Genomic DNA, 28,000 nt, shown 5'->3' with positions numbered 1-28,000 from the left:
TTACTTTTCACAAGACTTCTCAGGTCACTTTTGATACTCTTGAGAAGAGAATCACCAATAAGTAGAAAAGAACATTTGATAGAGAATGATAGCTTTCTGTAGGAGCGTGAAGGAAAAGAGTGAGTTGGAAGGAAGCACATCTTTTAAATAAGGCCTAAGTTGTGACTGATGCTGTGGCAATATCAGCACCATTTCTGGAACGAACTACTCTGTCCACCGCCTTACTTCCTCATCTTTTCACCTCTGCAACAAAATTACTGGATCATTTCTTTCCTCATATTTGTGTCCCCAGCTTCCACTTCTATGTTCTCTCAGACTTCTGGGAAGGATATCCCCTCTTTGTAAAGGAGAGTAAGGATCTACATGCTTCCCCATAGAAAAGTAATGATGAGCATTTTCCTGTTTCTCAGTATTTTCTTCTAGAAAGACCGTGAGTGACTTTCCCACAAGTAGCCTCTTGGTCTTGTGCATTACAAAAGCTGCAAAGAGCTCTTTGGAAGCCATCCAAAGAAAATAGGTACATATACTTAAAGAGGTGTTTTATTTAGACTTAGAGGTTTATTTATATTTGTCTGCACAAATTCTAAGCGGTATTGATCTATATACTTGCCGGGGTAAAACAAGACAAGAGACAAATCTTACCACTTAAAAAAAAATTCTCTCATGTGAATAAAGTACAACTAAAATATCTTTAAAAGCTTCTTCATCCAAATGCGTGGCTAATATACCTCTACTGTAAATGCAGGGCACAATGAATTTTGGATTAGTGTTGGCAAACCACCTAAGAGGACATGTCAAGGTCTTTTATAGCGCTGTGTACACTTCTGAACAGCATTTAGAAGTTTTTTCAATAAATGGTATGAATTATGAGTCCACCGTTTTTTACTCTACAACTTCCTCCTAAAGAGTACCAAATATGGTGTTTTGGCAATGACTGATTCGGAGGTAAAAACAATTTCTTTAAGATGTAGAAAGATCCAGGGGAACGCATGAAGTCGGACAAAAATAGGTTTGAAACCTACTTTCATCTTTCATAAAAATAACTTCATGCAATTATATATGCCCTCCAGGCCTCATTTTTTTCTTCTGTTAAATAAAGATGGTAATCTCTACTTCTAAATGTTGTTGAGGCATATACTAGGTAATAAATCCATAGTTTTCCTTTCTTTCTGCAGCATATATATTTTCTCAAACTTAACAATAGGTGGCTCAGACGGTAAAGTGTCTGCCTACAACACGGGAGACCTGGGTTCAATCCCTGGGTTGGGAAGGTCTCCTGGAGAAGGAAATAGCAATTCTTCCCTGGAGAATCCCATGGATGGAGGAACCTGATAGGCTACAGTCCATGGGGTCGCAAAGAGTCAGACACGACTGAGCGATATTTACTTAGGAGATATTTATATTAGAAATGAACAGATTTACAAAGGTTTTTACAAATTTTATATTCACTAGTACTTCATTTCATTTCTAGTTATGGTCCTCAGTAACTGAAAAAATGACTAAATAAACTTAAGCATCAATAACATTAGCGCTTGGCCCCTCTGCATCTTGCTACCATTCTTTGGTCATATTCCCATGAATTATTCTCTCCCAGAGAATGAATGAAGAAAGGAAAGGACATAAAACTTTATTAGCCTTTCTGGTAACAAATTTAACTAACAGATACTTTAAACTGTGGATCAAAATGTGATTGCCCTCCCAATTCAATTCCATTGATAAGTTAAAATCTTTGGAGGCAAGCATAGATACTATCCAAGCCAGCATTTCCAACTTTGGAAAAATGGTGATGTAAGTACTTGGGGGGGACTGTACATCTAGGTGGGATAATGATGGCCAGTGATGGTGGGGGACCACTGAGGAGGACATTTCTGTGTTCCTGAATGTCACCAAGCCTTCAGTATCATCAGCCTCTATGACAATTAAAAATCCACATACAAGTGCTTTAAAAACAAAGAATACGGTGGCCTTCAGATGAGTGCCAAAATGGCAGTGAAATCTCTTGAAATAGCTAACCCGTCCTTGCCTCCCTGATCCCCTAGAGTGAATGCAGATCACTTTACAGGGCTCTTAGACGGGAAAGGAACACTCACAAAATGGGAAAAGATACCTGCAGGGAGGGAACAAACGAGAAAGTGAAAAAACAGCAGGAAAAGCTGCCTGAAGAGGTTTCACTACATCGAAAACTATAAAGTCAGTGAGAAGTTGATCTTTCATTATTGTAACCAGCTGAGAAAATTCTGCCTCTAGCATCTGTTAGGAAGGGTGTGAAAGAGACAAGACTCATTTTGCCAAACTTAGATCCCACTCATTGCTGATAAGTCCTAACTTTGGAAGTAAAAAAATAATCAAGAATTCTGAGCCTGGAGGTTCAATTAACTTTAACATAGTATGGCAGCTTCCTTATTGAATTCTTTCTTTCTTTTCCTTGCCATCTTTTCCTTTGCTTTCCCTCCCTCCTTCTCTCCCTTCCATCTTTACAGCTCTTTCACAACATACAAGGATCACCTTGAAACGAAATTCTTTATATTCAAAATGCAGACTTTCTTTTCTAGCTAAGAGTTAATATGCATTTCTTGAGCAGAAACAGTGACTATATTGGGGTTTAACATACCCCTTTACCCACAAGAGGAAAACAATGGACCAAGATGATTTTGTTCATTATATATATACACACACACACACAGCAAGTATAACATTATGATCTTGAAAAAGGAAAGGAATTAATCAAGAAAAGCTGTTAGAAGGGGTAGCCCAAAGAATTAATTTAAATACACTATTGATACTATGTGTAAAACAGATAACTAACAAGAACACACTGTATAGACAGGGAACTCTATATAATTCACTGTGATGACCTGAACAGGAAGGAAGTCCAAAAGAGAGGGGATACATGTATATGTATGGCTCACTCATTTTGTTGTACAGTAGAAACTAACACAACACTGGAAAGCAACTACACTCTAATAAAAAATAATTTAAAAGGGAAAAAGTGCAGAGATAAGTGCAGGATGTTAATAGGAAGTGAGTGAAAGTCACTCAGTTGTGTCCGACTCTTTGAGACCCCATGGACTATACACAGTCCATGGAATTCTCCAGGCCAGAATACTGGAGTGGGTAGCTATTCACGTCTCCAAGGCATCTTCTGGACCCAGGAATCGAACTAGGGTCTTCTGCATTGCAGGCAGATTCTTTACCGGCAGGGAATCCCTAAAAGGAAGTACTGAGGAGGATTTCATTAAAACTTTTGCAATAATACTCACACAATGCAGAGGGTGCAGACCAGTTGTGGGGTAACATAAAACATTTATCTGGACCAAAGTGGCAATTAGAATAAGATTTAGAAAAGTGAAATAATGGCCTTTACTGCAACACAGACATGAGAAACCTGTTTCCAGGCAAGAAATAATGAAAACATATAATGGTGATGAACTTTAAACATTCTATATTAGAAATCCAAATATCAGATTTTCCTCATTTGATTTTAGAGCAGTGTTTGTAATGTTTTTCATGCTCACAGGAACATATTCTTAATCTTTCCTTGAATAACTAAAGACAGGAGCCAGGAACTGGAGCTAACAATACCAACGGTATCATACTGAACTATGATCCATAATCAGCCAAATGCCAAAGTTACCCATAATCCAGAATTCTAGAAGAAAGTGGGGCACAGAGGTATATTTAGTGTTCCATCTACTTAAGTTTATCACAGTAGGATGAATTACATCTTTGGATTTTGGAGTTGGTTGATACGAACTCCCTTATGTTCTGGGCTACATTCCTAAGTGTGCAACATTCATTCAACTTGTTAATAAAGTGCATTTGTAATTTTGAGTATCTTCTCAAAACCATATTTTCTTAGCTCCTTCTTCCTGGAATCTGGAACAAATAATTGTTTTTACTGATTCTTGTGTTACCAGGATAAATTTAGCAATAGAGTTTTTATATGTATAAGCAGGTTTGCATAGATTTCAGCATATATTAATAGAAGAAAATAGCTATATTTAAGGGCTTCCCTGATAGCTCATTTGGTAAAGAATCTGCCTGCAATGCAGGAGACCCAGGTTCAATTCCTGGGTCGGGAAGATCTACTGGAGAAGGAATAGGCTACCCACTCCAGTATTCTTGGGCTTCCCTCGTGTGGCTCAGCTGATAAAGAATCCACCTGCATTGTGGGAGACCTGGGTTCAGTCCCTGAGTTGGGAAGATCCCCTGGAAAAGGGAAAGGCCACCCAGTTTAGTATTCTGGCTGAGAGAATTCTATGGACTATATATTTAAAGAAACAGACTGTATAACTAACAGAAGAAAACAATTATATTTAGGGTTAGAATATTCAGTTCACCAGCTGGAAATGAATGATCATAATTTGAATGAATCTAAGCAATGAATGATCATAATTTGAATGACTTTTTCAGTTTCCTAATGAATTAGTATCCACATGTAGATACTGGCAATGAGATATAACACAGTGCTTTCTGATGATCTTATAAACTTTAACCCAGTGTGTATTAGTTGTAAAAAATGAGTTAATTGAGAATAAGTGATTCTTGGTGTCAAATATAGCCTTTCCCACTATCCCAACTCCATATCCTCAGCTAATTACCGATGCCATTCAAATCACAGGTTCAATTCTAACTGCTTCTCTTAGCTCTAACGTCTAAATATATATGCTTTTATTAATATAAATATTTGACCTTCCAGAGTATTTTTATTGTTAAAGTTTGCTTCATACCATTAAATGTGCTTGTTTGGCATTCCTCTAATATCATCACCAGAAGTGTGTTTTAATGTAATTTAGACTATTTCCCATTCTGACTCGGAGAGTATTAAAGTATTACTTAAGTAGTCCTCTGAGGTGGTCCTGGTCGCACCTACCTGGACTCTCAGGGAACACAGCAGAATAGTGTGGGGTGATTAAGATGAAGCATTTGGGTTTCACAGCATCCGTGTGATCACTCCATCATGACTGCACTGGTCTTACCACGTTTCCTGCACTGTCCACCCCAGTCCTGAAGGGGACTTGATTATGTTGACTCTAATCTCTCTCTGTTCATGCTTGATAGTGCCAATGTCCTGTCCCTGATCAAAAGTCTTTCAATAAGCCAGGGTATTTGGTTTGGGACTTAAGTCATTCCCCATTCTCTCTCCAGTGCATCTTTCTGAAATGCTTTTATACTCTTCCTTAGAAACGCTCACCTCATGAAAAAATAAGGCTCATGCTTGTGCTCAGTCATGTCCAACTCTTTGCAACCCCAATGATCATAGCCCGTCAGGCTCCTCTGTCCATGAGATTCTCCAGGCAAGAATACTGGAATGGGCTGCCATGCCCTCCTCCAGGGGAATCTTCCCAACCCAGGGATCAAACCCAAGTCTCCTGCGTCTCCTACACTGAAGGCACATTCTTTACCCCCTGAGCCACCTGGGAAACCCCCAAAATAAGGCTACTTGTCCTTAAATACACAAGTATTCTTAGCTCTACAATTTTTATTATTTGGTCTATGCTACCTAAAATGGTCTTTTTTTCCCCAGGTTGTGGATCTTTCTAACCTGGATCCTGTTTTAGACCCCAGCTAGCGTTCCCATCTCTGAAAGTCTGTCCCACCAGAGCCCACAGGCAACACACCCTCTGAGTTCCGAGACACAAATAGTCCACATCTCTCACTTATCAAATTATTCCTTTTATTGTTATGTTTTATCCCCATCTATCTCATCCTCCAAAATAAGCCCTGTAATGTTAGAGATTGCATTTTATATCTCTTCTGTTCGTCATGGCCTGGTAGAGTATTTTGCACAATTAATATTTATTAGTAACTATACTGACACCAACTCGATGGACATGAGTTTGAGTAAACTCCGGGAGTTGGTGATGGACAGGGAGGCCTGGTATGCTGCAATTCATAGGGTCGCAGAGAGTCAGACACGGCTGAGCGACTGAACTGGAACTCGAATACCGATAACTAGACTTCTAGACATTAACTAAGCAATCTATAGCAGGGAGAGAATCAAATTTCAATATTATTATTCAAAAAGAAGAACTAAGTAAGAAAATTCCAAAAATCTGAGAAAATATTTCTGGCTTTTTAAACTACAACTCAAAGCTTATCACTCTGACCTTCTCCTTCTAACTTCTGCAATATAGAATCAGTTGCTTACAATTAGAATAAATTATGCACCAAATGCCATAAATTATTAAAGCAAATTCTAGCTTTACGTTGAAATTCTTAGACATTACTAGTATCATTTTCTCATTTACTTGTCAACCTATTTTTTTTTTTAATTATCAAATGCTTGCTTATTTTTTGTTGAGCAATTAGGCTTCTTACATTGCCCTGAATACATACAACCCCATCAGAAACAACTTTATAAGCCTAATAACAGCTTTCATGCAACACATCAGACCCTGCTATTTTGAAAAATGACATGACCATAATGAGGTCCTTTAATCTGAACTTTTTGAAGAGTTACTAAGAGAGATGAATAAATATACTGATAGAAATTTTTGTCACTATACTGATCTGAACATGTAATTATTAAAGTCTTTTTAGATTAAAAAAATTTTTTTGAATCTTACAATTCTGAACCTATCTTATATGTTTTTCAGTGTGAATCCATAGAAAATTTGGTTGTATGGATTGGTTGCGATTTTATGCCTTATTCTGTGCTAGCAAGACTCATTCTTTGTCTCTAAGGTCCTTATAACTTTGAACACAAAATTACAAAGCATATGGGAATTGAATAATCTATCAATTATGCATGGAACAGCAGTTCACACCTCAGGAATTTCTGTTGCACTTAAAGGGACTTCAAGGGGGCCTTTCTATTGTCTATTTTACAAGCAGGAATTTATATTTTGTGATTAAAATAATGCACACAAACACAGAGACCTTTTGTTTAAATGGTCTCTGTTTAATTACATGAAAATGAATAAGAATATAAGCTAATTCTAGAAACTATCCAATTAAGATTGTTGGTTGAATATATGCACTTACATTTCATCCTGAAACTCCACCAAATAATACTAAAGAATAAAAAAAATGATGAACACACAGTAAAAAGAGAATGGACAAGAAGTGTCAACAGTTTGGGGAAGACAGAAAGTAGAGGATTTGCAAGTGACTTAGAAAAATGGAAAAACCTAAAACTTATGATCATGCAGTGGGTTCCAGTGTGCATGGAACCCTTTGGAAAGTCAGGATTTAGAAGGAGGGGGAGTATGTGAGGTCCAGGATTAAAAATGGGAAGAACTGAATGATCTGTTCAAGAGGAAATTAGATTGCCCCAAGGTTCTTCCTTTAGTCTATGCAACCATACTTCTCCTCTGAATAGGTTACGCCTTTGAAGCACAGGTTGCTATCTCGTAGACTATAGCCCACCAGGCTCCTCTGTCCATGAGATTTTCCAGGCGAGAATACTGGAGGTACAAGCTAAGTTTCTGAATACATGAGCATTAAATTAAAGGCTGTATAGTGAAAAAAAGTCTGCATATTATGTAGCAAAACCATCAGCTCCTCTCCATTCAACCCAGGAAGGCTGTGCTCTGGTGTGTAGCCATAGGTAAACTGGAAGACCCAGAACAAAGTTATACCAATCTCTACAAACGGAGCACTTGGAAGGCAGTGCCCAGTAATCATGTGTGAAAGACACCAGCTGATTAGCCCACTGATGCATGACAAAATGCCAATCAAGTTTTAGTTTCTCTTTGGTATGAACTTTTATGAGAGAGTTCTAAGGAACAGCTCAAATAGGAAAGTCAGAAAAAAATAAACGTAATAGAAAATCTTCAGGGTGTTCCCACTGGCTCTTCCCTCTGCTTGGAATGCTCGTCCCATACCTGCTCTCTTTACTCCTACACTTCATTCAGAGCCCTGTGCAAATACAAAATAACCAGATATCTTTTCTTACTAATGTATGTAATATTGCATTACACTCCCCCCCCCCAGCACCCAATTCTTTGTTACTCTATTTCTTTACTTAAGTTTCTATTTCTGCATATATTAATCATTACATACATATTTTCATACATTTATATATTTGTTATCCATTTCATCCACTGAAAAATTAACACTCATGAAGGTAGGAACATTGCCTAGGGCACATGATAGATCCTTAATAGTTACTGTTAATATTATTTATTTATCTGATTACTTATTTAGTAAAAATAAGTAACTTTGATAAATCTAAAACAATGTAGGAAACACAATTTAAAAGATTAAGAATGCAGAAGATAAGAAAAGTTATAGCCAGGAAACAATTCAACAATATTAACTATGCTGCTGCTGCTAAGTTGCTTCAGTCATGTCCGACTCTGTGCAACTCCATAGATGGAAGCCCACCAGGCTCCCCCGTCCCTGGGACTCTCCAGGCAAGAGTACTGGAGTGGGTTGCCATTTCCTTCTCCAATGCGTGAAAGTGAAAAGTGAAAGGGAAGAGGCTCAGTCGTGTCCGACTCTTAGCGACCCCATGGACTGAAGCCTACCAGGCTCCGCCATCCACAGGATTTTCCAGGCAAGAGTACTGGAGTGGGGTGCCATTGCCTTCTCTGAATATTAACTATATAAAAACAATAATTGGAGAAGGATTAGCTCTTGAAAGTTCAACGTATTAAAAATTAAAGATATGTTTCCATAAGTTTGGGAAGACTTGGTAAAGAAAATCTCCAAGAGACTAAAGAGAAATGTAAGATATGAACAATAGGAAAGAAAAAATAAGAACGTAAGAGATCAATCCTGGAAGACAGATAGGAATTTGTCTGAAAGGAATTTCCTGCAGTAACAGAAAAAGTCTGGAGGGAACCACTAAAGGTATAATGTAGGTTGACTTCTAGAATGAAAGTAAATGGCTCTTGGATGGAAAGACCCTCCAGATGCTCTACAAACTAAGTGCAAAAGAAACCCATCAAGATACTGTCTTAATGAAGTTCAGAATTTGAAGCTAAAATTTTTTTATATCAATAAACCTTAAAAATATAACATGGAACCAAAACATATAAGAGTACATAAACAATTTAAAACCTAAAAAACCTTCATTTTATATTATAAATAAATATGTAAATATTCAGTGAAACTACAAAAAACTTTCATGAGAATAATAACACTAAAATCAAGATAGTAATTATCTGTGGAGAGAGAGAGGGAAATCATATTTAGGAAGACCTCAGATGAGGCATCATTTATATGTATAAAATTTTATTTAAAAATGTCTTAAAGCAAATATAAGATTTAATGAAACTGAGTGGTGGGTGTAATGGTTTTTCAGACTATCTTCTACACTTTTTGATGTTTTTGAACTATTTCACTTTTTGAAACAAAAAGACACAAGAGAACAAAAGAGTGAAAACAGGTTACATAAAAAAATTACAGGGAAAAAAATGACATCAGGTTTCTTAACTGTAATAACAGAAACTAGAACATAATGGAGAAATGTCCACACAGTTTGGAGAGAAAATGATTTTCAACAAAAAAGAATAGATCCAGCCAAAATATCAGTCAATATAAAATTAAGGTAAAAAACACTTCAGACTTAGTCACTCACCTATTCTTAAAAAAAGCTAGTGAATTATGTACTTTGTGAAATGAGAGCAAATTAAGGAAGAGAAAGGTATGAGAGCTGTTAAGAAAAAAATTCACTGGACATTTGTTAAACATGGCAAGACAAATTTTATTTTCACTGCTAAGGTAGAGAAGAGAGACTTCAGTACAGAGCTGAACTCCATGTCTACAAGATTGATAATCTAGATGAAACAGACTGAAACAGACACATTTCTCTAAAGTCACAAACTACCAAAAGTCACACAAGAAGAAACAGGTCTATGTCCATTAAATATACTGAATATAAATATGTATATTCAATATTTATATCAATTAATAACTTTTCAAAACAGAAAGCCCCAGGCCCAGAGGGGTTCACTGGTGAATTCTACCAAGCATTTAAGAAATAAATTATCTCAATTTTCTGCAGTCTGTTCTGGAAGATAGAAGCAAATGGAAAACTTCCTAACTGATTTTATGAGTTGGTGTTAATCTAATGCCAAAGCCACATAACCACATTACAGAAAATTACATATCAATACCTATTACAAATATAGATGCAAATATCCTCAACAAAATGTTTTCAAACAAAATTCAACAATGTACAAAAATAACTACACAACACAACCAAGTGGGATTTATACTAGACTGATTCACCATCAAAAATCAACTAATGCAATAAAAACCAGACTCTTTGACCACGTAACAGGTAGCTCCATGGGCTTTATTTTGAAGTTCATCTTGCCTGAGTCAGAAACTAATCTGTTGTATCTCCCAGGATCCAAGGACATTTTGAAGCCTTTCTCAATAGTCTTGAAGAAAAGAGAAATTATCCCCTCCCCTACCACCACTCTATGGAGATGATGAGACTCATAACATAGCTCAAACTATAGTCTATAGGGTCACAGAGAGTCGGACATGACTGAAGCGACTTAGCACATTAAAAGAATACTCTTTCCCCTCCCCAAATTCCCTGATCAGTTACGTTCAACGCTTTCATAAGTTCAGTTTAAGTGGACATATCTTAATATTTTCTATTAAGCACTTCATTTTGGAATGAGAGTAGCTGGCATCTATGATTATCTTGCAGCTTTATCACTGAAACAAATAATTCCCTTTCCACCACTGAACCTCTCTGTTAGAAATCATCTTCCCTCATGACTTGTTAAATACTAAGATGTATCTGATGTATTTCTTCTAACCATTCTCTTCCTGGAAAACAACATTTGTCCCTGTGCTACTGGTAGCTCCACATTTGTGTATGTGATTTCAAGCTCTGTAGCTCAGACACTACCTTCATTCCATTTGTAGCTGCACATCCCCTAACAGGCTGTACCTCATCTAAAGTTGTTGACTTAACTATCTTCACCCTTCAATAATTTGCTAATGATATTTTATAAGAAATATTATGACCAATTTTATAGTGGAAGTGGGCAAGATCGAAAAGATCCTGATTTTCTAAAATAATAATGGAGGGGCAAGCTATACTGTTTTATTAAGTAAAGGTCTTACATATTTTACCACTAACCACAATATTATGTTAAATTTTGCCAAACTGGTGTATAGTTTTAACATTTAAAATGTGCAATGCGAGTTAGTCACTTCAGTCGTGTCCAACTCTCTGTGACCACATGGACTATAACCTGCCAGGCTCTTCTGTCCATGGAACTCTCCAGGCAAGAATACTGGAGCGGAGAGCCGTTCTCTTCTCCAGGAGATCTTCCCAACCCAGGGATCAAACCAGGATCTCCTGCATTTGCAGGCAGATTCTTTACAGTCTGAGTCATCAGGTAAGCCCCTTAAAAAATGTACAAAAGGTAAATATTTTAAGGGAGAGGAAAATAGCACTTTTAAGATGAACTTCAGTTGACAAAATAGTTAAAACCACTCCCTTTGTAATATTTACAAGTTCTAAAAGCTAAGATTCTTCAGTATAACAATGTAAGTCTGACAGTTTTACTAATAATACTCTTATTTATATTATTGTAGTCAGGCAAACCTTCATAAATGAAATTAACAGAAACATATTTTCCAGGTGGAACTTTGGCTTTAGATGCTGCTTTTCCTTCTATAAAATGAAAACACACTCCAGTGTTCCTGCCTGGAAAATTCCATGGACAGAGGAGCCTGGTAGGCTACAGTCCATGGGGTCTCAAAGAACTGGACACAACTGAGCACACTCGCTCTTTGTGCATATAAAATACAGCAAGGGGAGGGGGAAAAACACATTTCAAAATGGGAAACTCTAAAGCACATCAGTCCAAATAAGCTAACATTTGTGAAGTAATTCTCATCCATATAAATTGCCTTCTTGCAGGAGACAGACCTTATCCTGACTTTTAATATTTCAATGCACCGATCTTGGTGGATGGAGAATGGACCAGGATGTACGGTGACATCAGTGACTCCTGCCCCAGACTGGGCCCCAGAAGACCATCGCTACATCACGGTCTCAGGGTGTTTTCTGGAGTACCAGTACATAGAAGTGGCTCATAGTTCCCTCCAGATTGTCCTCGCAGTAAGTGTTGACAGCCAACCACTCCTTCTAGTGTTTCCCGAACTGTTTTATTTCTGTGTATACTCAGCACATGCAGTTAGAACCTGTAGGTAGAAGGTGCCTGTGTGCTTTTTCCTAATCACCGCCACTTTTAACAGGGATCTGTCAGGTTAAACCAGGCTATGTCGTGGACTGAGTGATTCTTTCTGGGTATGCTGCTAATTCTGGGAATTCCCTTCTCCCTTAAAATCTTCTTCTTAGATTTCCCCCAGGTACCATCCATCATCTTTTATCACGGTCTCTCTTTTTCAAAACAATTCAGCTTTTCTATGAATTCTACTTCTAGATTATCACACTCCTATTTTTCATAGTATTCTGCCAATAAATAATGCTCCCTCTACAGGAAGAAAGTTGTAGCTATAAATAATTCCTTTGTTTTTGTATATTTATAGAACACATTTGTATAATATATTACTATGTTATATAAAACATTATTTTACATTATATTCCTATGATAAAGAGATAAATACCTTCCTTTCGTGAGAACTTTCGCTAATGCTAAATGTGTAATTTTGTGGGATTCATAAAGTTAAGGCAACTTTATTATACATGTCTCCACTTATTACAGATCATGTATGCAGATCTATGTGTATTTTCTTAGACTCTATATAGATCTTCAGTTGAGGTGCACAGTCTTAATCTTTAACAACAAATAATACAATTAGAATCTTCTTTTTACCTTTCTTTAGTTAATTACTTTGAGAATGACAGTAACTCACAATTCTTAAATAACAGGACATAAAATATTCTGGGTAGAATGGTACCAGCTGGTTCATATAAAACTCTTCAGGAATTTCAAAAGAAAGTACATGAGTGTGTGTATTAGATTATATAACTAATATATATAGTTATTATATCTTTTAATGAGGAATATATATGAACATGCATATACATATATAATTATATACTATATATGTTGTGCTATGAACACTTCCCAAGTTTCTGTGACTAAAAACCATAAAGGTTTATTCTTATGGGTGAGCAAGAAGTTTTACCAATCACTGGTCGCTAAGGAAACAAGGCTAGGAGCACAGCCACCATCTCAGTCATCATGGTTGCCATGCCAGATGGCAGGAAGAGATCTGAAGTGTCTACATTGGCACAAAAATGCTCCTACTTGAGAGAGGAAGCTCACTGCTCGTAGTTCATTGTCCAGAACTAGATACAGATTCCTACCCAATCACAATTCAGCCAGAAAGGAGGAAGAACTGTAAATATTTGAGAAGCAGCATAAATTATTTCCACAATATTTGAATTACATTCTTGGCTAAAGCACTGAGTGATCTCCCTTGAATGTGTCCAACCTGAAGCACTTCTTAATTAAAAAAAAAAAAGCTTCTATGATAGTTTTAAATTCTATAACTGTTCATTTTTATTATATTTAAGTAAAGTGAGATTTGATGGAATGAAACTAGTCATTTCATTATGTAAAATTCATTTAGGTGAAGCATTCATTCTCATATGGGAAAAGTAAAATATTTCTGGTATTTAGTGACAGATAAAATGTCTTCCTACATGTTAGAGAGGAATTTTAGAGAAAATGTTCCTTCCCTGAAACTCCCTTTTTATCTTTTTTTTTAACTGTATCCATAATTTTTGGAAAACTTCCAAATATCATCAAGAATGATGTAAACATATAGTCTGTGTGCATGGATAGTTAAATATATGACTATTTTAGAGAGTTATTTGAATGAATGTGTGTATGAATAAACTATACTCGCAGATTTATTAAACCGCCCTGAAATTCTGGTTCACAGATAATTTGCTGAGGAAATACATTTGGACATGGAAGCATGTGTTAAGGCTGACATACTGCCCAAAGAAAAAAAATATTTTTACATAAGTAGAAATCATCTGTAAAGGCAAAGTGGCTGAGTGTAGAGAAGATGGATGGAGTGTCTCTAAGAGCAGATGCGACCAATATATCAAGCTGCTGGTTCTCCATCCTCCTGTCTACACGTCCCCCAGCTGACTGGAGCAATAGTTTGAGCAGGTCATCACAGGATGTGGCATCTTCACCTCTGCCCTTTCCACCTGCTCTTCCTTCTGGGGTAGTTCTTTTGCTATGCTGCCTGGATCACCTGAGAGAGTAAGTCAGCAGCCCAAGCCAGTTTCTTTGGAAAAGTTTCCACACACTTTCTGTCTTTGGGTTTGTTATGGCCTAGCCAGCCTTGGGCTGAAAGCATCTGCTATATAGAAAACCTAGCCCATCTTAACTGGTGTTTTAGAATGCAAACCAAAACAGGGCTGATCTTGAACAATTTGCTCTGCCCAGTTAGCAGAAGCCTTCCAACTAAATGTTCCTACAGTCATTCTGATCACTTCTTTTGCCGTGTTTAAGGCATCCTGCATGCAGTCCATGGGGTTGCGAAGAGTCGGACACGACTTAGTGACCAAACAACAACAAGGGATGAAAACAGTGGCTTGAATCTCTGCTTCTCCCCTTCTCCTGTTCCTCAAATCATCTTCCTGACAATCCAATGTTTAGTTCGGTCCAGTCCAGTGAACGCTTCCTGAGTGATGCTCCCTGCTGGCATCTAGAGAAACAAATGACCTTGAGGCTGCCAAGGTCAGAAATGGGCATGGTTCCTCAGGGTACACACCCAGGGCAGACAGACACACTTTGGGAATGTGGTACAGAGAATACGTTTGTGGCATTTATGGCATCATCTTGGCTTCTTAGTTCCGTCCTGCTTTTTGTGAAGTCGGCTAAACTCCCACACTTCTCTTTCACCTGTCTTTGAAGCTACCCTCTCTTCCAGGATATCCGGCTTAGATCTGTTTTCATAAATGGCTGCTGTTCCAGCAACGGCTCTTGATTAACTCCAAATCTCTCCAGCTCTTTTTCTCCACCTTCACTCAGCCTCTCTTTCACAGATTCCTAACCCCTGGCACGCCTGTCACCCCATTGTTCGGTTTCCTGCCAATCAACTCCTAGCTGATTTTGAAATTAGCATTCACAAAGCCCACATTTGCATTGCACATTCATAAGATATCTCCCATCTCCAGCCAAAGGAAGAAGAGTATAATATCCACATAATTGGGAAGAGAGGCTATTAATCACACAGCCTCCAGCCGAGCAGAAAGGACTGCCACAGCATCATAATGATCAGCCAGGTGTGAGGTTTCCAGCGTTCTCCTTCTCCAGCAGCATTTTCTTCTAGTTAGGATCAGATATCACGTACAAAGGGAATACAGGTGTGCACAGTTTTAATAAAATCCAAATTTTTTTTTAAACTGCACCTACAAAATAGATAAAATAAATACATATGGAAAGAGCCCAGGAGGAGCCGAACTAAAGAGATGATGCTGTTTACATTACAACACAATGAACCTGATTTCTTCAGAAAATGTGACTATAACTGTATGGTTTACAAAATGCATTTACGGGAATTTAATCTTTTGATTTGTATAACTGTCCTGGGAGGGCAGCAGGACAGACTCAAAGCCTTTCCCAAGATTTCTTAGCTAGTACATGTGGAGGGCAGACATGCTAATCTAAGTTTTTCTCAGTACCAAGGATAGGAAAACAGACTTAAAACCAGCATGCCAGCATCAGCTGATGGGTAGCAGATTCATGAAACCCCAGAATTCAGACTTCTCTTCAGTAGCAAAGAATGCCACTATTAATTAGCTATGTCTTCCATGGGTGAGGGGAAGGGAGGTATATATACCTCATCTGTATTTGGTTTTGTTCAGTCACCAAGTCATTTCTGACTCTTCATAACCCCATGGACTGCAGCATGCAACGGTTCCCTGTCCCTCACCATCTTCCAGAGCTTGCCCAAGTTCATGGCCATTGAATCAGTGATGCCATCCAACCAGCTCATCTTCTGTTGCCCTCTTCTCCTTCTGCCTTCAATCTTAGGCAGCTCAGGGTCTTTTCCAAAGAGTCAGTTTTTAGCATCACATGGTCAAAGTATTGGAGCTTCAGCATTCAGCATTAGTCCTTCCAAAGAATATTCAGGGTTGATTTCCTTTAGGACTGACTGGTTGATCTCCTTGCTTTCCAAGGGACTCTCAAGAGTCTTCTCCAGCACCACAGTTCAAAAGCATCAATTCTCTGGCACTCTGCCTTCTTTATTGTCCAGTTCTTACATCTGCACATGACTACTGGAAAGACCATAGCCTTGACTACATGGACCTTTGTCGGCAAAGTGATGTCTTTGCTTTCTAACACACTGTCTAGGTTTGTCATAGCTTTCCTGCCAAGAAGTAATTGTCTTCTAATTTCCTGGCTACAGTCACCATTCACAGTGATTTTAGAGCCCAAGAAGAGGAAATCTGTGACTGCTTCCACCTTTTCCCCTTCTATTTGTATTACACACACACCTCACTTCCTGTAACCAACACAATGAAAAGGGAGAAGTTTTACACAGAAAGGTAAATAAATGAACCACTAAGGGAAACTTTTATCATAATAACTGAAGTAACTTTTTATTTTGAAACATATTCAGATAATTCATTGGAAGACAAAATCCCTTTCTTCTCTAGCTACCTCCAAAGGACCAATATCTCTAAATTTAACATGAAGTTCTCCAACCAAAATTGCTAGGCTTCGTTTTCCTTTATTTCTTTTACTTCTGACACACTTCTAAGCAAGTTGACTATTAATTTTTTAAGAGACCAGTAGAGGATATGGGTAAAAACATAAATAAGCTTACTATTTCCCGCAGCCATTAAAACTGGTTTAGAAACTGTCTACAAATTAGCAGGGAAGTCACAGAAAACTTTGTAAAAGGTTCCTGTACACAGTTCATAGCTAAAAAAAATAGGTTCAATGCCAAGTTTATCCTTCAGTTACATCTATTCTCTATAAAACTTTGTAGAGTGCTTGAAATGATGGAAATAATTGTTCAACATACCATGGTGAAACAAATTTTGAAGGTAAAATATGTGCCTTTCAAATGGATAGAGTTTGGAGAAGGCAATGGCAACCCACTCCAGCGTTCCTGCCTGGAGAATCCCAGGGACGGGGGGCCTGGTGGGCTGCCGTCTATGGGGTCACACGTGAATTGGATACGACTGAAGCGACTTAGCAGCAGCAGCAACAGATGTTTCCAATCGTTTCCAGTTAATGATATACATTTGCTATCTGGCTTGCTAGGATTTGCCTAGGAATAACACTGGTGAAGAAATTTGCAAAATTCTAAATGCAAACTTTATCCAAGTTGACCTGGGGTTGTTCTGGTAATGGCACATGTTGTTTCTCTGAATGTTGCTGAAGTGTGTGGTGCATATATGAGAGTAAAGGGCCTTATTGCTCATGCTGTTTTTTCCCCTATAATCTGGAAACACATCCATGGAAGCTTGATTTTCAAAGATTTGGATTCTGATTTTCACTTATCCTTGGACATTGCTATTAAAATGGCAAATATTAAATCTAAGTTGTTAACTTGCACCATCTCAAAGAAGTGAGTGGGAAAAATGGTGTGAGCAGATGATACTCAGCTATTGTTGTATTCAGAAGTGCAAGGATGACATTTGAAATATTTGAGCTGAAAAATTAAGACAGTGTTTTTAAGACAAAATGTAAGTTTGATCTGGTATGTCTGTTATGCAATGAAAAATGATTTGGCCATTTACGTTACTGAAATTGTCATTTTGCAAAAACTAATTAGCCAAACCTGTAGCTCCATAATTTGTGTGTGTGTGTGTGTGTGTGTATCTATTTTCACTCTCAAAAAATGTTACAGTTTGGACAGTGAGTTACACAAAGCCCTATCTAGAGATAAAAAGATTCCTAAATGATCTTTGACAGAGAAAACTTTAAGATTTTCAAAAACACTAGTGTTAACAGCGGTGCTTTGCACAGTCTGCTTTTAAACTTACTGATTTTGAAAGAGTTAACGAACATTTTAACTTTCACAGCTGTAAAGTAGTAGCACCTGGTCAACTCCAAATATTTAGGAAGTAAATACGGAGCTCTGTCTTGCAATCTATATCTGGAAATCTCCCTCTCCACCTCTATCCCCCAATCTAGGGACCCAGGAGAATGGCACAGTGATTCAGCATTTCTAAGGCATTCATTAAAATGTGCTTGAGTGCAATGAAATCAGGGGAGAAAAAAAGGTGCAAAACACACAGATATTAAAATCAAAACTTTTTTTATAAAAGCAAAAATAAGGAAATTGTATACTTTCTCTCTTACTGAAGCACTTGGAAAGCTGCTGAATTGACATGCATCTCCCATCACTGTTAGGTAAGTCAGCCAAAGATCTAGCAGAAAGCATATGGAACACTGTCAACGAGTTCTAGAGAAGCTTCAAAACAGAAGCACAGGGGAAATCACAGGACACAACCTGTAGCTCCATAATTTGATTCAAATACACTTGAGGCACATACTTTTCATGGACAAAAATATTGTATCAACAAATATATTGAAATTAAATATTTCCCACGAGTTTTATATACATCAGATTAATCTAGGTGCCTTTATGAGAAAGAGTTATAAGTATAATTGTTGTTTATTTTATCTTGGTGGTGTTCTTTGTATACCTCCCAGAAATTGCTGCTGCAAATCAAGAACTTTCCAATTCTTTGCTTCCATTAAAACTGAAGGAAAACCTCATAGACTTACAATTGGTAGATTACTTGAAATAATTCTTATGATAGGTAAATATGTAAATGTGGCACCCAATTTCAAGGAACCTGCAGAAGTTGAGTGATGTCATTGTAACAAAAAGCCTTCACTACTTCTCTATTTTTGAAAGAACAATATTTTTCCTAAATAAATATATACCTAATATATTATGTAATATATCACTTATAATATATTTATATATTTATATTTACATCATCCATATATTATCCATAAATATCTATAATATATTTATATTTATAGTATTATATATAATAAATATTTATTTATATTATATATTTATGATAAATAAATACCTAATACAAAAACAACTAGAATAGAATTCATGCTAAACTCCATCCCATTCTAGTATTAATCAAAAATGGACATAAAATGAAATTTTATTTTTTACATAATCATCATTATAGAAGTGTGTACATGTGTTCTTAAATGAAAGAAAGTGAACATATCATAGCAGTATTCAAATTCCACTGGATATATAAAAGTAAATAATATATCTTTAAAATACATTGATAGGTATACTATGCCAAAATAAAGTGCTTTTGAAGCCATTTAAACTAATGATGAAAAATATCAAATATGAATTTCAAATGCAGATAGTTTCAAGCCCACATAGTTTCAAGTGGAATTTTGAAAAATTTATTTCAGGGTATGCAGGAGCCAAAATGTTTGGAGGCCATTAATCTAAAGCAGTGGTTTCTTCGTTCTTTCTTTCTGTTCCTTCTTTCCTCCCTTCCTTCCCCAGTCCCTACAGACTGAGCCACAGCACAAGATGCAGGCATTTAATTCTCAGGTAGTGCTGAGAGGGCGGTCTTGGATCCCCCATACATTCCCCTAAAGCCCAGACTGCTAATGCTAGCTGACACTAGGAATTACTTACCTAGCTGTTTAAAAGATTACTATAAACATAATATACTTCTAGAAATTTTTTGTCCTTTTGTCTGAGGCAGGGCAGAGGTGGGTATGTTTTTCAAAAGTTTCTCCAGAAATATTAGTCCCATCCCTTTCCTTTTATTGCTGATTCCTCAAATATGAATTGCATAGAAAAGCAAGGTGCTTGGTCAGAGAGATGATTTTATATGCCAAGATGGTACCACAGTTCTGGTTGTTCTACCAATTCCTTTCTGGGCCTTAAGAGTCACTTCCCTTCCTGTACTGCAGGGTCAAACACATTAGTTATATGACTAGTTGTGTATGTGTGTGTTAGTCACTCAGTCGTGTCTGACTCTTTGCGACCCCATGAACTGTAGCCCTCCAGGCTTCTTTGTCCATGGACTTCTCCAGGCAAGAATACTGGAGTGGTGGCTGATTTATGTCAATGTATGGCAAAAAACCAACAAAGGTTCATCTAGTCAAGGCTATGGTTTTTCCTGTGGTCATGTATGGATGTGAGAGTTGGACTGTGAAGAAGGCTGAGCGCGGAAGAATTGATGCTTTTGAACTGTGGTGTTGGAGAATACTCTTGAGAGTCCCTTGGACTGCAAGGAGATCCAACCAGTTGATCCTAAAGGAGATCAGTCCTGGGATTTCTTTGGAAGGAATGATGCTAAAGCTGAAACTCCAGTACTTTGGCCACCTCATGCGAAGAGTTGACTCATTGGAAAAGACTCTGATGCTGGGAGGGAATGGGGGCAGGAGAAGAAGGGGACAACAGAGGATGAGACGGCTGGATGGCATCACTGACTCGATGGACGTGAGTCTGAGTGAACTCCGGGAGTTGGTGATGGACAGGAAGGCCTGGCGTGCTGCAATTCATGGGGTCGCAAAGAGTCGGACACGACTGAGCGACTGATCTGATCTGATGGCAAAAAACACCATAATATTGTAAAGTAATTAGACTCCAATTAAAATAAATTAATTAATTAAAAAAAAATACTGGAGTGGATTGCCATTCCCTTCTCCAGAGGATCTTCCTGACCCTGGGATCAAACCCTAGTCTCCTGTATCGCAGGCAGATTCTTTACCGTTTGAGCTACAGGGAAGAGTTACTCACATAACTAACCTGTGGTCAAATACCGAATTCATGTACTTAAACACTGTTTACCATTCCTCCACATTGAACAGTGAGCTGGTGTAGAACTTCTGATTCTAGTCCAATGTCCAAAACTGTTCAAAAGTTTTTAGCACAAAATGGCTTGTTGCGTGTGATGGAAATGGACAGAATGACAAGCACTCAGTTTCTTTCCTAGATCCCAGAATGGTTCAACAGCTTTGCTGCTTGCCTTCAAATATTAAACACACTGTTTCAACTCCCGTTCTCCCAGGTATTCAGATACACAGACCTGCTTGTCAGTAAAGGAAATAAATGTGATTTGTCTTTCTGTAACATCAGAATAGTTTATACAAATCATCACAAATATATGAGAAGAAGAATCAAATTTCAACTGTAAACAGGGGATTTTTTCCAATGGACAAAGTTGCTTAATTAGTAGAATGAAGGTGGTGAATAGAATTGTGCTTAGTCACTCAGTTGTGTCCGGCTCTTTGCAGTCCCATGGACTGCAGCCTGCCAGGCTCCTCCACCCACGGGGATTCTCCAGGCAAGAATACTGGAGTGGGTTGCCATGCCCTCCTCCGGGGGATCTTCCCAACCCAGGGATCAATCCCGGGGATCTTCCCAACCCAGGGATCAATCCCAGGTCTCTTCCACATTTCAGGCAGATTCTTTACCGTCTGAGCCACCAGGGAAGACCTAAATAGAATTGGGAAAGGACATTTCTTGGTACAACTGAGTGTTCTAAAACACATAAATGATGTTCTACAAACCAAGTTTAGAACCCCAACTGGATTTACCCCTGATAGTAAGAAATATCGAGACCAATGGATACTTCTGAAATGGGCACATGTTTAAATTTCTACTCTACTCTCAATTTCTCTGGAAAATAACAAATTCACTTGAACATAATCACTTCAGAGCATAACACCTTCATGTCTTATCCACAGATGTCAATCAAGTTTTGGTAAAAATAAACCCTGAACAATCAGTTATCACGCTCTTTATTTTATTTTGCTTTATTCCTGAAAGGTGTCCTTGTATACTGGTGAGCAGTTTCATGAGTCTGTGAACAAACGGAGCACAAGAACTTGAACAGTCTCTAAAGTCAAATTAAATCTAAGATTTTTTTTCTTGCCTTTAATATCCACTAGTATTCCCTACATGCAAGTTCAGAACTATCAGGTAAAATATTCACAGTCTGGGAGTAACAATCCTTAAATTTTACACCCAGCTGTATAATAAACTATTTTGTAATTATGAACTAGATGAGATAATGTCTAAGAAATTGCCTTGAAAACAATAAAGGTGGTATATTTATTTTCTCCTTAGCTCAGTTTCTTCCACTGCTCTGGAGAACACTATTATTTCGTCAGGTTCACTCGCAGTGTGTGCAAAACTGAACTGAATCCTACTAAGCTTACTTACTCCCCAGATAGAACCATGATTCTTAAAGCCAGTGTGATACTATTTAGTGTAACAACACACCAGCCAGCACAGGGGCAAGTTTTATCCCATATCAACCATTATCATCAATTGCAGTATCTGCTTCTATATGTAATGTTTGAAGCATTTGCTTACCCCCAAAGCAATAATATAATATCACTTGATTTATCACATTATATCACTTGATCTATCAGAATGCTTAGAAACACCGTGGAATAAAAATACCAATACATTTAACATGGTAGAGAAGATTATAGCCTATGATAAATCAATAATAATTGGGTTTTCTTGAATATTAAAGTTGAAATTACCTCCATAGAGTATTATACAGTAAACCCTGTAGAATCCCATTTCTTATATTTAACTTTATAGTCATAAATTATTTCAGAAAGAAATAAGTATATGAAAATATAGTAAAATGGAGTATTTTTTAAAACAAGACAAGCTGTTGAACTTCAACAAAGGCTACCATCTTCCTTGGTCATATATAACATCATTGCCTTTAAGATGTTTTTCCAGTCATGATCAATTATTACGATGCACATTTTTGAGAAATACATCTTCGATGGAAATGTCTTCTTCACAGAAACTTCTACACATAGTGATAGAGTTAATAATAGTAGAATGCATTATAGTTGTTAAATAACAGCAAGTCATCCCAAAAGAAGGATGTAAAAATGATTTATAATGATACCTGTAATACAAGAGATAATTTATTGTCTAGTATGTTATACTCGAGTGAAAAAGAATAAATATATGGGCAAACACACTTAAGCTAAATATTGTTTACACAGTAGAAAAAGAACCATCTGTGATAGTCTCTCCAAACCCTTTGCTTTTACCAGTCCTACAAATAGGATTTTAAGCCCTACTGTTCTCCACCCACACAGTCCTCCAGACTGGGTACATGATTTCCAGTCATTATTTTCGTGCAGAGGCCTGTCCTCGTGGCTCCATGGCTACATCTGTGCCAACTCCCACCCATTGTTAAATTTCTCTCAAGCAGTAACCCGATGAGTCAAAACCAATTCTCATGCCATATGTTTCTCACTGCTATTCTCCTAACTATTCATAATATTGTATTATACTTAATGAAGGAGTTCTTTCCCATGTGACTGTTTGCGTTAATGCTAACTGCAAATATGGCTCCATCCCTGTTAATAATCCAGGGCGTTTCCATATCACTGAATTTTAGAGAAATATTTGATTGATTAAGTCAATAGTTTTCAAGCTTTTTCTAGTAAATCCCTTCTAGTATAACATTTTACTTTATCATCCATCAGACTGTGAAATCTATTCATCACAATCCCACTAATATTAAGTAAGGTTCTTACAGTAAACAATATCTTGCCAAAGTTGGATTGACATGACTCATTATCACTAGTGACCCCTCTATGTCAATTAATTCATGCAAACCTTGAAATTTTGGTGAGTGTCTTTTTATGGTTTCATCCAATCGGGAAAGTCTAGGATAATATTAAGGAAAATATGATTTTGTGTATCATTATTTTAACTCTCATGTGTAAAACATTTTCAAATAGAAGTTATTGCTTTGTGTTCAACAACAGTAAACAGTAAACTGAGTGCCCTGTCAGTCTGGCTGTGACAATTATTTGATCGTTTAACTTAATGAATAAAAAAGCATTGAAGGCTCAACTGAAAGGCATCTATGTAAACACTGACCTAAGATTAATCTTTGCTTTCATTTTCCTTTTGTGATCCATTACAGGTTTTTTTCTTCCCTTTAGACCCCATATGCTTGCAGATATTAATTTTCAGAGAAATACAATGATTCTCCCAACAATGGTGGTGTGTTGCTTGGCTTTACTTCACTGAAACCCGGTCAGAGACTCTGATGACAGATAGTCTGCTTGTCAGCTTTGCTTCAGGAATCCAAAGAAAATGGAACTCATCAGGAGCAGAGCCTCAGGCAGTACCTGTGCCTCTTATTTGGGTCCTTTCATGCTAGGTTGACAGGGGTCTCAGTCTTTCATCATTTGGTTCACTGACAGAAAGGAAAGGGAGCTGCTGCACTTTTAGGTACCACTCTGCAGACTGCTCTATTGCAAAATAAACAAACAATGTATTTTTAGGGCACCACCTGCAGCAAGCAGCTGTACCAAACAGAGCAGAACCACGAAGGATGTGATTTGTTCCATTTAACATGAAGCCTTGAGGTTTGAGGAGAGAGGGAGGAGAAGGTTCTATGTATACAACCCACATATCCGCAATTTAACTGAAGCTGATTTTCCTTTTTCGATTGGAATTGAGGTATCATTATATCTTTCCTCCTGTCCCACCCCACAACCTCTGGTTGACAACAATTCTATTATTGGGGTTATAACTGTTAACTGAGAAAATCATTTTTCTCTGACAGTATACTTCCTCTTCCATTCAAGGGCAATTTTCTCTCAGAGCAACCTATACTTAAATGCCAACATCTGCTGTATCTAAGCTGTATATAAATGGTGCCTGGCATTTACATGATGCCAATGACATGATTAGAGAAACTCACAGACTTAGCTTACACAGAATTTTCTTCTTACCTACAGCTTTCATCTATTTCAGTAGTTCTGCTGGGTCTCTTGGTTTCTCCTACTGCACCACACAAGTCTGAAACACTCTGAAAGCTGAACGTTAGCTCTTATTTTGACTGACAATCAGTTCGTGCATTAACTCCTATCTCTCCAGGCCTTAAAGCTGTATGTGTGCGTGCTAAGTTGCTTCAGTCATGTCCAACTCTTTGCGACCCTATGGACTGTAGCCCACCAGGCTCCTCTGTCCATTGGATTCTCCAGGTAAGAATACCAGTGTGGGTTGCCATTTCCTCCTCCAGGGGATCTTCCCGGCCCAGGGTCTGAACCCACATCTCTTATAAGTCTCCTGAGTAGACAGGTGGGTTCTTTACCGCTAGCACCACCGGGGAAGCCAAATGCTGTTGCATCATGATGAAGTCTGCCATGTCTGCATTGTCTCAGTACCAAGAATTTTGAGGCTGATGCAAGGGGTATTTTAAGTATTTGCTTTTCCCCTAGATTTAAAAATCTCCTCATTCTCTTAATGGCTATTGATTCTGACCTCACAAACCAAAGTCACCATTTCATTTTGAGTTCTTCTAGGTGAGCTGGGAAAAATAGAATTAAATTATAGATGATGCTGGAGGCAATCCAGGTAGTTACAGATGGAGGTCATTTTAAGTACAGAGAGCGACAGTTACCTTTAGGATTAGATTGGTCACCAAGAATTATGCAGCAATTTTGCTTTTGTCTTGACGATGAACATATTTTAAGGTGAGGGGGACTCCTAAATATTTAAGAGGTGAACTAGAATACCATTCTTAACTCATCTACCACTGACTAGTTCCTTAATCTGTAGGAGAAACGGTTGTTAACCATCTTTTTGTGGCTCATTAGGACTCTTTGGTAAGACTGGTAACTATTGCTTCAGGACTCAGAGAAGCGAGATGAAGGAATTACAAATTTGCAATGATGCATGCTTCCAGCTAATACAGGAAATCAGATCTTGTGAGTCAGGAAACTTCACTTTCCTGTGTTATCTCCACCTTCATCATTAAGATGATGGCTTTTAAGACTACTGGGCACAAAATAAATTCCTGCCCAACAGTGTCTCCAAGAATGTTTAATGTAGGAACTGCTTCCATCTCTTTCACATTTCTAACATATTAAAGGTAATTTTCTGGAAAATAACTCCCAGACTGGATTTTATTAAATTATGTCAACTTCTGAATCCTTTTCAGTCAACTTTGTAATTTCTGACTATGGGACAGTGCTTTTAACTCTATATCCTTGAAACTTTGGAAGAAGGAAGGGAAATACCTCTAGTTTCAAAGAATAAAAGAGGCTCTTTAGTTGGAGCATACTTACATGCTACAGAACTAAGAGTCAGTTAGATCTTTAATGAGTTGTTACAGTATACCAATATTCTTCAGGGCTCTCTGGGGAATATTAAAAGAAAAGAGCATAAGCCTTCATGACTGCCGAGTCTTGTCTCTGTACAGTCAGCAGTTTAAATATGACAGCCTTATCCACTAATAAATACAACTCTGCAAGTGTGTCCCAGAGAAGGCAATGGCACCCCACTCCAGTACTCTTGCCTGGAAAATCCCATGGACGGAGGAGCCTGGTAGGCTGCAGTCCTTGGTGTCACTAAGAGTCGGGGACGACTGAGCAACTTCATTTTCACTTTTCACTTTCATGCATTGGAGAAGGAAATGGCAACCCACTCCAGTGTTCTTGCCTGGAGAATCCCAGGGACAGAGGAGCCTGGTGGGCTGCCGTCTATGGGGTCGCACAGAGTCGGACACGACTGAAGTGACTTAGCAGCAGCAGCAGCAAGTGTGTCCAACTAACTGGATTTTAGTCTGCCAATCTTAAAAAGGCCTCTCTGCATCAGACAGTACTTTGATTATTTAATCGAAAATCTATGAACATTGCAAAACACCAAAAACAGAGACTAGCTGAAGAGTTCAACACATTCGATGATTACTTTTATCATAATGTCTCAGGCCAAACTTAGGTATCTCCATTTGGCTGAGGGCTTTGCTCCCACATTCCAGAGATGGAATTGTTCACTTTGGCTGGAAGAAAAATGAAGATTATTTCCTCAACCCCTCTCTCAGCAGGTTTGCCCAAGCTCCAATTCAGCAAAAGGGTAAATTACAAAGATCCTTTATATCCTCTGTCCAGGGTGAGATTGAAGGCCCATGATGCAAATTTGATTACAAATTCCACCCATGATGTAATCCCATTTCACTTTCATTTTGCTTTATTTTGTAATCACAGAGCAAGTTTTTAAATAGGTAAGAAATAAGAGTCAAAGCGATTTTTAAAAGTGACCTCCAACTAGAAGAAGCTCTCTATATTAATCATTTGTTTTTAGTATGTAGGGATCTTGGGAAGAGTTCAGCAAGATTTGAGTGTTAAAAAAAAAAGATTTGAGTGTTGTTGCTCAGTCACCCAGTCGTGTCCAACTCTCTGCGACCCCATGGACTGCAGCACGCCAGGCCTCCTGTCCCTCAGCATCTCTCAAAGTTTGCCCAAGTTCATGTCCACCACATTGGTGATGCCATCCAGCCACCTCATCCTCTGTAGTCCTCTTCTTCTGCCCTCAATCGTTCCTAGCATCAGGGACTTCTCCAGTGAGTCAGAGGTTTACATCAGGTGACCAAAATATTAGAGCTTCAGCTTCAGCATCAGTCCTGCCAGTGAATATTCAGGGTTGATCTCCCTTAAGATTGACTGGTTTGATCTCCTTGCTGTCCAAGGTCCTCTTAGGAGTCTTCTCCAGCACCATAGTTATAAGGTATCAATTCCTTGGCATTCTGCCTTCTTGACAGTTCAGCTCTCACAATAGTCCCTGACCACTGGGGAGACTATAGCCTTGACTGTACAGACCTTTGTTGGCAGAGTAATGTCTCTGCTTTTCAACACACTAAGTTTGTCATAGCTTTCCTGCCAAGAACCAATTGTCTTCTGATTTCATGGCTACAGTCACCATCTGCAGTGATTGTGCTTATTAAAAACACCGGGCACTCTTCAGGTCATTTCAGAAGAAAAAAAATCTTTATACATCTGGTGCTAGCTTTATATCAGGTCCCATTTTCTAAAAAATAGGCCAGCACTGGCATTTTTCTTTCCCAGTTTCTGGTTTATCCCCTAAATCACCACTCCCATCTTCTTTTTCCATTTGTCCTTTTACCCTCAGCCCCTAACTTGTACTGCCACTGGCAGATGCCTCTAAATGCCTACCGGTCAATTAGGAAATGATCAAAACCAAGGTGAATCCTAATATAGCTCTCTTCCTGTCAAGAACCTCAAAAACTAAGAAAAGTTAGACTCTCAAATTTTTCAATAATCTG

The 28,000-nt window shown here is 38.0% G+C and overlaps 1 protein-coding gene across 1 annotated transcript in view; it reads left to right on the top strand.

Annotated features, from left to right (window-relative positions):
- The window catches only part of NKAIN2 (Na+/K+ transporting ATPase interacting 2), a 622,544-nt gene that overhangs the window by 446,339 nt on the left and 148,205 nt on the right, over positions 1 to 28,000 (top strand). Inside the window, exon 4 of the mRNA XM_010861954.1 lies at positions 11,843 to 12,043. Coding sequence (XP_010860256.1) covers positions 11,843 to 12,043 — 201 coding nt within the window. The remainder of the gene's footprint in view (positions 1 to 11,842; positions 12,044 to 28,000) is intronic.

Source organism: Bison bison, unplaced genomic scaffold, assembly GCF_000754665.1.
Source record: "Bison bison bison isolate TAMUID 2011002044 unplaced genomic scaffold, Bison_UMD1.0 scf7180017864473, whole genome shotgun sequence".
NCBI classification, from domain to species: Eukaryota; Metazoa; Chordata; class Mammalia; order Artiodactyla; family Bovidae; genus Bison; species Bison bison.
The sequence above is the reverse complement of the archived record's forward strand: the minus strand, read 5'-3'. Positions and strand labels throughout refer to the sequence as shown.